Source organism: Vigna umbellata, chromosome 4, assembly GCF_029865625.1.
Source record: "Vigna umbellata cultivar VRB3 chromosome 4, Vumbellata_1.0, whole genome shotgun sequence".
In the NCBI taxonomy this organism is placed as follows: domain Eukaryota; kingdom Viridiplantae; phylum Streptophyta; class Magnoliopsida; order Fabales; family Fabaceae; genus Vigna; species Vigna umbellata.
The window spans coordinates 24,825,296-24,836,344 of NC_142168.1; the positions used below are offsets into that span (position 1 = coordinate 24,825,296).

Consider the following 11,049-nt stretch of genomic DNA (forward strand, 5'->3'; position numbering starts at 1 on the left):
ATTGGTGAATGGAAATTGAACAGATCTGAAAATAAAATTGCAGTAGATATAGATGAAAATAAAGATGTTCGGGGTTCGATCTTTAATGATCGTTAATATTACAGACCAAATAAAAAAAAAAGAAAACAACAACATAAAAAAATTACATAATGATAATTCCAGTCTCCTCGAGGAGACTATTCATCGTCAGCCGAGGGCAGTCGTAGGGTGAGTTCGACAGAAGGAGGTTTCAGCTGGAACTGAAAGGGGGTCGGGACCTCAACTTTGACAGGAACAGGAGGGATCGGAAAGAGATCGAGCGTCACCCGATTTGGAACTGGCGACAATGTCCTTGTAGGATCTTAAAAAAAAATTAAATTAAATTAAATTAAATTAGATATGTTAAAAAGAAGAGAAAAACCAAAAAAATAAATAACTAAAAAAATGCATTTTTCTTGCCATCCATGAAAGGCGGCAGGAGGGGTATTGGAGAGTAGGACGTAGTGGCGTTGCTTCGTTTCAGACATCTCTGTTTCTCACGGGATCCATAGTTCTGGAACCAGCAATAGACGCTATATTCCCCTATCTCCCCATAAACCCTAAGTTTTGTCGCGATTTCGTGAATTTGTTCTTTGTTCGGGTTTCTTATCCCGAACGCGAATAATGCCTCCAATAAGGCCACTTGTTCTCTAGTTGGTGCCCATCTTTTATACGCTATCTTATCCTGAACTTTTTGGCTTGTTAAATTTTGTTCCATTTTTTTCTTTCTATAAAAAAAAAAAGGAAATAGAAGAGTTAAGGATTGTTATGAGTGTTCATACGATTTGATCATGTTTGTCCATTGTTCAGTTTTATGTCCAGCCAGTTTTTGTCCTGTTCAGATATATGGTCCAGGTCCTCGCAAAGGGTCCTAACAGATCTATGTCCAAACCGTTTTTGTCCATATTTTGTTTTTAGGGAAGGGATTAACGTCAGTTTTCTTGTTTATATTTTTTCCATTTTCGGTTTATAAAAAAAAATAATAAATAATAACAGAAGGGGCAGGAAAGCAAAAATAAAGGGCGCATGAAAGCAAGAGGACATAATACTGAAAGAAAAGCATATAAAAAAAAAGGGACAACATAAATGAAAATAAACGGCAGAGGGAAGAAAGAAATGAAAGAGGGAAATAAAAGCAGAGAAAAGCGTAAAGGGAAGATGAAGGAAAGAAAGAAAGGGAGATCCAAAGTGCAGAGGACTTACCCGGAGAAGAAGGGCTTGCAGAGGCTCCTCGCAGATCTCAGACTCTTCAGAAAGCACGGGGGCAGAGGCTCCGCGCAGATTCCAGACGCTAGAAGGAGAGAGAAGAGAGAGAAAGAGAGGAGCAGAGAGAGAGTGGGCAGGTCGTGAAATGTCGCTCGGACGCCGAAGGGTAGCCTATTTATAGCAAAAATTCTGCCACTGTAGCAACAGTTCTGGTCGTTGCCACCGAAACTGTTGTCACAGTACCGGTCATCATTTTTCAAAAAAAAAAAAAAAAAAAGAAATTAGCATCTACTGATGGGGTCTAGATGAGTAGACATCTGTTGATGGATGTCACTGACAACATCTACTGATGGATGTTACTGAAAAATTTCTTCCCATTTCCTTACCTTTTATTGCACTTGTCTATATTATTTGACTGCTCTGAAATTGAAAATCTGATGATTGTAACACACTGAGGACATTGTGTAATTTAAGTGTGGTCTACTGGGGAGAAATTCTGATTTTTCTGTTAGTTTCTGTTAGTTTGTATTTTGTGTGTTAAATTTTTTGTTTTTGAGTGTTAAATTTTTTCTGTTTTACGCTGTTTTTACTGTGCTTTGTGTGCAATAAATTTTACATTTTTCTCTTGATTTCTGGAGTTTGTCTAAGTTGTAGACCCGTCCTTCACTTCACTTGATTAATACTTATAGTTTGAAATTCTTGCTTTTCTCTGCTTGGAAAGATGATTATGCGTTTAAGAGGTTGATTTGATCGTGACAAATATACCCTGTGAGAATTTGAGCCACTTAATTTTCTTTCTTATGTGTGATATGTATCTTGATTGCTTGCACATATGCCTTGGCTTGATTCTTTTTGATAATTCTTGATGGATATGCATGTTTAGAAATGATAAAGGCATTTTTATTCTTGAGCCTCTTTAGCCAAATAAGCTTACCTTGTTATTATCCTTTGATAACCCCTGTTGAGCCTATACTTTCCTCATTTATTTGTGTTGAAGCTCATACACTAGCCCTGAGTGAAAAACCATGATTACCTTAACCTTAGGGAAGTCTGGAGCTATAGAAGTGTTTTGTGAAAAAGTGTGGTCTCCTTGGGGATTCTGATAAATTGGCTAGTTGGTTCCTCATCTTGTTTTATTTTTGGAAATATGATTTATATCCTGTTGTGTGATAAAGAGAGAAAAGAAAAGAGACAAGATGAAAAAAAATATGATGAGAAAAAGAGAAAAAAAAAACACAATTTTCTGAATAATGGAGTCTAGAAGAGGATTGAATTAGAGGTTTGGGCGTGATTTCACTGTATTTACTATTGTTCATTTCTCCTCTATTTCTTTTGGGCTATAGCTACTTATCCATACTTATCCTCCCCTGTCCTTGGCCCCATAACAACCATGAAAGACCTTTTGATTTAAACATGCATATGCTTTAAGTATTGATATTAGAAGCTTGCCAAGTCTGCTTGTGTTTGCTTTCTTGAGTGCATTGAGTTGACAATGTTTACCCTAGACACTTGAGAGAAACACTGTTAGTGCATCCGAGAGGTTTTGTTATTTTTAATTCACCTCTTGAGCTGATTAATTATTTTGCCACGTATGAATTGCCTGGATGATTTTTATAAGTATCTGCTTTTCTTTGATTCTGTGTTGGATATTGTCTACATCTTTTCTCTGTCCAGAATTCTTGAGAACTGTGTAAATTCTTTTTATTTTCTTGCAAGTCTTTGTTTTCTGTATGCTGCATTTGTGTCACTCCTTTGATGTCCTTTCAACTATTCCTTGATTTGCGTCTTGATTTTGCCCAGGAGTGCAAAAGACTAAGTGTGGTCTATTTTGATGAGTCAATATTTTGATGAGTCAAAGTGCCGTGAAATGTGAGCTGGATGCCACCTTAATTAAATTATGTGAAGCTCTTCAATTTGATGGCTTCAGATTCACGTTCCAGCCAAGAGAGTTTGGTGGTTCCCACCTTTCACTTCTTTAAGTTTGCCAAAGTGAATTGTCCACATAAGGCCATCCTATTTTCTTCCAAATCTGCAAAAAACGTGGCTGCATTTTCAATATAGTGGCCCCCTTCTCCTTTTGTTTCCAACTAAGGCTAATAAGATGAATGGCCGTGGCCTTCTTTGGTTGCTTTTCCAAATTGCCAATTCAATTACAATTCATGTTGCAAGGCAAAGGTGTGGCGGCTCCCACTTAAATTCAAAAAGATGTTTTGTTGGATCCTGACTAAAATAACTTTGTCCACCTTGACTCCACCTCCCTTAGTAATAATTGAATAAAATTCAGCATTTGGAACTACTATATGGACGTGAACTTCATGAGTGGTGGCCCTTCTTCATATTCCTTAAAGAAAGAAGATTTCTTGGCTGGTTTGGTGTGCTTGCCGTGAGTTCATTTCCATGTGGCAATGTTTAATCCATTTAAAAGAAAGAACAAAACCAAGGTGCACTTCCTTTCCCATATGGCCGTGACTTCTCAAGAAGTATGGGCCCTTTTTTTTTCACTTGTTAATTGTTGAATGGACAAGGTGTGAAACCAACTTTCAATTATCTTCCAAGTAAATTAAGAAACCGTGAGCTTCATTTTAATGTGATCCCCTCCTTTATTCCAAAATGTGATATGAATTGTTGAATCCTTGCTTAAGAGTTTTGGGAGGTCTTAGCACCGTCCAATGATCAATTCCAGCCACCACAAGTATCAAACAACAAGCAAACAATGCAAACAAATTAGAAGCCACTTAAACAGTAAGAACTTGACTGACACAGGGGAGTAAAACAATTACTGGGAACAGCACATAACGAATTTGAACAAAAGAAAAACTATACGTGAAAATAGACATCCAGACGAAACTATGAAAAAAAATTGCATGGAAAACGGATAAGAATTGAACTCAAACGAGGACAAACAAGTTGACACAAAATTCACGCAGCAACCAGCGAAAACTGAAATGACTGAAATACATTGGGCTCAATTGCCAATTCTCATTTAACCTTCAAATGTCCCAAATTGTATTTCCAAAATTTTCCCTGCAATTACTAATGCAAATAATTAGCTCAGATAATTCAAATTAATTAAAATAAGAATTTCTGATCGAATTAAGCACAATCAAGAAAAATGGGAAAATACTGGACAATTAAGCACAATTCCCTGATTAATTTTAGTACAATAAACTAAGTGAAGTGAAGAAAATATTGACTCATCAGTGTCCGTAGGAGAGTGTACGCTCGTTTTACTTGGGAAGAAAAATGATTTTCTGAAACCTTCTTCCCACTCTCTCTGCATGCACCCTTCTTCCTCCAGAAAACCTGATCTTTTATTCTCCTTCTTCTCTCTAGAAAACCTTACCCTTCTCTCTACTGTAACTCATTTTTATCTTCTGCGATCAACATTCAGAAACCGTAGAAGCGTTCCCAGTGTCGTGAGCTTCATTCTGAACCGAACAGCTCCAGAATCTAAAACTGGAATGTTTCTCGTCCCTAGCTGTTCGTTCTTATGAACATGCAAACCAAGCTCTGGTTGCATGTTTTTCCCCTGTCTAAATCAATCTTGGTTCTGTAACCTGTTTTAGTTTGAAAGAGTCGAGTGGTCTTTGAGGGTAGAAAGCTGTAGACGGGCGAACCCAAAATCCTACATTTAGGACGTTTTACTCACTGATCCAGGTAAGGGAAGCTTATCTAATTTAATTGATATTAGTATGTTGTTTCCCTGTATGAACGTTCGTTTGTTTGAATGAATGAATATGATGCATGCTGGTTGATATGTATGATGATGTTTGATATGTATAAATTATCACTTCGAAGTATGAATTATTAATGTGGATTCTATAAAGTATGTAAATTGATATTTGATATGAAGTTATAAGATACAAACTGATATGTTGAAAACTTAAGTTGAAAATAGTTGAAAATTTGAATATGAACTTCTCACTATGATATTGAACGTTCGTCATCTAACGGTCCTCTACCGTTCGGTTTTCTAGTAAACTGTTTAAAATGGAATTCTTTCATTTGGAGAGAACTCTGGTCGAGAAATGAGCGTCCTTATGTGAAATACTATGTTTGAGCGTTCGGCTCAGCCTAGTAGTATCTGGATATCTGAAATAAAGTAATATATATTTATACCTTGTACTTTAAAATTTAGTAGCGCTCGGTCTTACACCTAGCGTTCGTAATAAGTAGCGCTCGGTCTTACACCTAGCGTCCGTACTAAGTAGTGCTCGGTATTATACCTAGCGCTCGTATTGAGTAGTGCTCGGTCTTATACCAAGCGCTCGTACTATTGTATAATCAATCTTGATAAATTAGCGTTCGTCCAACTGTTGTAATACTTCTTTTACCATGTTCGGTCATTTACTGGCATTGGATTTCCGTATGTGAACTATTCTAAATATGGTCCTTAACATCTTAAATATTCTTCTTCCATTGGATCCGGTCTAAGGCCTCCATACTTGATTTATTTCTTAAGTATTGGTTGGAACTCAAGAGAGTCAGTTCATTCAACTGACTCACGTGGTAAATACCGTTCATCACATATTGCACTATTTTACTCGGTTCATTTCGTAAATTCCAAAAGTAACCCTCTTAGTTTTATTCTGTTCTGAATGGGAGAATCATTGAAATCTTTCTTATCGTTCGTCCTCGTTTTGAAGAGGGCTGAACGTTCGTTATCTTATGTCCAGGTAACTAATGATGAAATTGATAATGAAGTGGGAAATTATAAAGGATGAACAGTATGTGAGAGGAATAAACGATTTTGGATTTTGAACGAGCGTTCCAGGGAGGAACGACTCATGTATTGAATATTGGAATTTTGTAAAGTATGATTGTGGTTATGCTAATGCTGGCAGTTCATCCTGATGTTCCGTGAGTACTCGTCCTCACGTAGAGGGGGTAGGTCATGTGTGGGAACGGCAGGAGGTCCTAGTCCTTAGGGGTACTTTGGATAGGGCTAACCTCGGGTGGCAGCTGTTGAGTGGATCCCAGTTACTACATCACCCGGGTGCAAGAACGCCTGTAGCTACACAGATTCATACAATCCGGACGGTCCGTCTAGAGATAGTTTCTGTATGGTTATATATATATATATATATATATATATATATATATATATATATATGTTGAACTATATTCTTGTGTTATTTGGAATGTTTATTTTAAATGATGATGTATGAATTAAATTACATAAGCTTACCCTGTGTTTTTCCTTGGGTTGTCTCGTCCTTGTACGTCCGTCCTGTCATTGCAATGATCATCCATGTGGATGAGAGTAGAAGGCGAGGTATTGTTAGAAGACGTGATCGAAGAGGAGAATTTGGTGGACGTTGAAGTTAAGGCAGAACCTTAGGTCGTCCAACTTTATTTTACATGAGTGTTTTGTAGTGATCGTTCGGTATTTCTTTTGTAAACCGTTCGATCCTAATGCTTCCTTATTTCTGTAATATTGAAATTTACCTCTGTACTTAAAGCCGTTCGGCTTTTGAACGTTAATTTTAGTGTAAGACTACACTGTTTAATTATGAAATGTAATTAATTCTGTTATATGGTTATTACTGTATTTTGGGATGTTACACTCATATTTCAAACTAAATCAAACAATACAACAGAGTAATCCAAATTAACTTCCCTGTTTTATAATAATTTTATTTTTCACCACATTAGATATTGCACTCACATTAAAAAAAGTATTGAAGTTTGAACCACACATGATCAAGGAAATGAAAATAGGCATAACGCCATGATCTACAAATGACCAAAGGACCAACTACTATCCAAAATCCCACCACAAATCCAAATGTCATTCCCACAAAAAATAAGTTCACTCCATGCCTATCACTCCCTTTGTCATTGCGATCATAACTAAGAATTTTGTCATTGAAGCTGCAATTGATGGGTAGTGGTGGGCCGCAGAGATTGTTGCCAATAAAGTTGGAGGCATCAAAGGTTTGCAACTGAGTTCCTGTTGGAATTTTTCCGTTCAAATTATTATAAGACAAATCTAGTATGCTTAGAAAGCTCAAACTTGAAATGGTTGGAGGGATTTCACCAGAAAGTTTATTCCTTGAGAGATCAATGGACAACAATGATCCCATATTACCAATGTTTTGTGGAATGTGACCAATAAATTGGTTGTGAGACAAGTTCAAAAATAACAAACCATTTAAATCTGTGATCTCTGTCGGTATTTCTCCTACTAATTTGTTATTTGACAAATCAATGCTGCTGGTTACCAATCCGAGAATGTTTTTGTACTCATCTCCTCTTCCTTTCAACCAAAGAAGAACACTAACTACAGTATAATCTGAATACTCAAATGTATAGTTTGTAGCCCGGCAATAGATAAGAGGAGTTGTACTTCTGTTCATCTGTGTCATGGCCTTCAAGCGGTTAAAACAAGTAGGTATGTTTCCAGTCAAATTATTTTGTGCAAGGTCTAACACTTGAAGAAGACTCATATCACAAATTTTATTAGGAATCTGACCAAAAAATCTATTTGATCGAAGAATAAAAACCTTCATGTGTAAAAAACTTTCTCCAACCCAAGTTGGAATTGTTCCTGAAAAATCATTTTCTCCAAGATCCAACAAAACCAACTTATTATTCTTTTTCAAAATTGTAGGAAATGTTCCGGAAAGCAAGTTTTTACGAATTCGTAAAGACGTTAGCTCTGTCAACGAACCGATGGATTGGGGAATGTTCCCAACAAAATTATTGTTTTGTAAATTCACATCCATTAGATATGGCCACATGCCCCAACAATCGGGTATTTCCCCTGATAAGTTATTCGATGCAAGATTGAGAAATTCTAATTTCATTGGCTCTTCTTGATTTTTGCATAAAAAATCATCCATGGATTTGGAGAGTGAATTGCATGAAAGGTCCAAGAAACCCACATCATTTGAAAGTAAAGGAAATTTGCCACGTAAGTCATTTGCACTTAGATCAACAGTGGGGATAGATATGAGATTTTTTAATGTAGTCCCAAGCTCACCATGGATATGATTATGAGAGAGATTTAGAAAATCAGCTTGAGAAAATGTTTCCCAAAACCAATATGGAATAGAATCTAAAATCCCCGTGTTAGACATGTCTAAATAATAAAGTTTGTCTTGTGATTGAATCCATGAAGGAAAGTTGGGACCCAAGTGCCAAGAACTCATATCCAAATAAGTAAGTTGAAAAGTAGGATGCCAATTGGGACCCACTTTTAAAGTCAAATTGTTTCCTGCTGCAGAAAAATGACTTAAGCTCACAAGATTTGGGAAATGATTTTCCGTGACTACTCCTTCAAAATGATTATAATCAATACAAAGAGATGACAATTTAGAGAGTGATCTAAGACTTTCAAATGGATTTCCACTTAGCTGATTGTTGGACAAAATAAGATATCTCAGTGATGAAAGTTTTCCAAGTGATACTGGAAGATTGCCTGAAAGTTGAGAACTTTGAACTTCAAGTGTTGTCAGTCCATGGAAAATACACGGTGAAAGAATATCTAAAATTTCATTAATATGCTGGTTGAGTTTGAGATATGAGAAACTTATATCCCTTAAGTTGCATAGATAACCAAAAGAAGTTGGAAGTGGACCTTCAAGTTTATTGTAAGACAAATAAAGTGTAATCAGAGAAGTCATATTTCCTAAGGCATCAGAAATAGTCCCATGCAAGTTGTTTTGTGATAGGTCCAAGATCTTTAGATTAGGAAAACTACTATAAAACCAATCAGGTATATATGAGAATGAATTTCCATTCAAATCAAGATTTTCAAGTAGTGTGAGGTTTCGAAGACCATCGGGAATTGGACCTTCAAAGTAGTTATAAGATAAAAAAAGATAAACAAGTTTTTTCAACCCAAATACCCACTTTGGAACAAAAGAAATTGTAGAAAGATAAGAAGTAAAGGAAAGATCAAGAGTGACGAGAGACGAACTGTTAAGAAAAGATGATTGATTATACGGAGGGAGTGTACATTCTGACAATTGTAGGTTCATCAAAGAAGGAAGAGCTTGCAGAATGTAAGAAAAATCAAATGATTGGGATAAGTTTGCACCTGCCAAATCAAGATATTCAAGTTTTGAAAGACTTGACAACCAATCATCATTCCCAACAAAATAATCACCTCCAAGATGAAGATAAAGCAAGTTGGAGAGATTTCCCATTTGAGAGGGAATAGTTCCATTGGCAGCATAACTTAAGTCTAGATAAGCCAAATTGGAAAGATTACCTATCTGGGGAGGAATGTTGCCCATAAATCCAGAATAAGAGAGGTCCAAGTGAATTAAGTTGGTCATTGAGCCAAGAAAAGAAGGAATTGGCATACCTCTTCTAAGTGACCAAGTGTTGCCCAATTGAAGATAACAAAGCTTGGAAAGACTTGACAGCCAATCAACATTTTCATAAAATATAGATTCTTCATCAGAATATCCTCCCCTGAGGTGGAGGTGGAGCAAGTTGGAGAGATTCCCTATCTGAGGAGGAATTCTTCCGTCGGCAGCATAGGAGAGGTCAAGGTACACCAAATTGGAGAGATTTCCAATCTGAGGAGGAATGTTTCCCATGAATCCAGCAAGAGAAAGGTTGAGGTGAGTTAAGGAAGTCATTGTTGCAAGGAAGGAAGGCATTGGTACATCATAAAAAAGATTACCGCTGAGATCCAAGTAATTCAAATGCTTCAAATCAACCAAACAAGGATTTATCTCTCCACTGAATGCCCTTCTATTATACTCTTCCATTGCTTCGTCATAAACTATTTCATCCAATGGATAGCCTAGGCTCTCATCGTAAAGAGGAAGTGGAGTGCTGAGATGAATCTCTACAACGTGGGATGTGAAGTTGTTGCATACAACTCCATACCAATGGCAATAATTGGGATTGAGAGAAGCATTCCAAGAAGAAAGTCCATTTGAAGGATCAATGAGATGATGCTTCAACTTCATCAGAGTCTCTCTCTCACTTCCAATGCACACTGTCTCTCTGCACACACCAAAAGTTGACATAGAAAGCGAATAAAGAAAGAGAAGGATGAAAAAGGAGGAAGTCATTTTTAAACAAAAGCAAAGAAGAAAGAAAGAAGCAGTTATGGGTTATGCATACTAAATACCCTTTATATATATACACATAATTACCATCTCTCTATCAATTTTAATTTCCATGCTAAATTTATAAAATCAAATTCAGCTGTCAAAGTCATTTTCATATTTTATCTGTGACATTTTGTATATTCTTTTTAAATCTGTGAATTTAAAAGAGCATATGCAACGCAATTTAAGTGCTAAAAAAAAGTATGAAAGGGTTGTTTCAATTGTACGTCCACACAAAAATGTTGGCATTCAAAAGTCTCTTTTTTCTGTCATATTATAAGTTAGAAAATTTTAAAGAGTTTGATTTAAATATCCAATTCATTGTTTGACTCAGTCTTAGCCATTCACTTCACACTCACTCCAATATCATTGTTAGGCCAACCCATCACATTTGAAGCTTTATTTATAAGCTATAGTAAAGAAGAATAAATATACAAGTCACACAAAACCCTAATTGATAAAGATTTTTTTTTTCTTTTATACAACTTTTGTTTTCATTATCACCTAGTCTGGACCTTTTTTAAAAAGAAATTTGTATTGAGAAAATTAATATAATTCTTATTATATTTAAATATATAATTTGTTTAAATAATTATATTTAAGTGTTATAAATTTAAATATGTAGATAACACATAATAATAATAGAAAACAAATATTAAAAAATAATATCTCGATATGAATATGTTGGTTTTAAATTATAAAATTGACAGAATAATTGATTTTGGTCATGTATAGTAAATTAAAATTTAAT

The 11,049-nt window shown here is 35.8% G+C and overlaps 2 protein-coding genes across 2 annotated transcripts; both read right to left on the bottom strand.

Annotated features, from left to right (window-relative positions):
• Positions 1–176: 176 nt before the first annotated feature.
• Positions 177–751, bottom strand: LOC148199665 (WUSCHEL-related homeobox 4-like; the record flags this gene model as incomplete). Its single annotated transcript, XM_088113263.1, has 2 exons — positions 177–340; positions 439–751. Coding segments are annotated over 2 exons (477 nt in total), but the record flags the coding sequence as incomplete, so codon positions are not given.
• Positions 752–6,826: 6,075 nt separating this feature from the next.
• Positions 6,827–10,278, bottom strand: LOC124820256 (receptor-like protein EIX2). The gene has a single exon (XM_088111235.1). The coding sequence runs from the start codon at positions 10,257–10,259 to the stop codon at positions 6,894–6,896; it is 3,366 nt and encodes a 1,121-aa protein (XP_087967361.1). The 5' UTR covers positions 10,260–10,278; the 3' UTR covers positions 6,827–6,893.
• Positions 10,279–11,049: the final 771 nt, after the last annotated feature.

Coding starts and splice junctions, on each gene's coding strand:
- LOC124820256 (XM_088111235.1), bottom strand. CDS start 10,259: ATGACTTCCTCCTTTTTCATCCTTCTCTTTCTTTATTCGCTTTCTATG.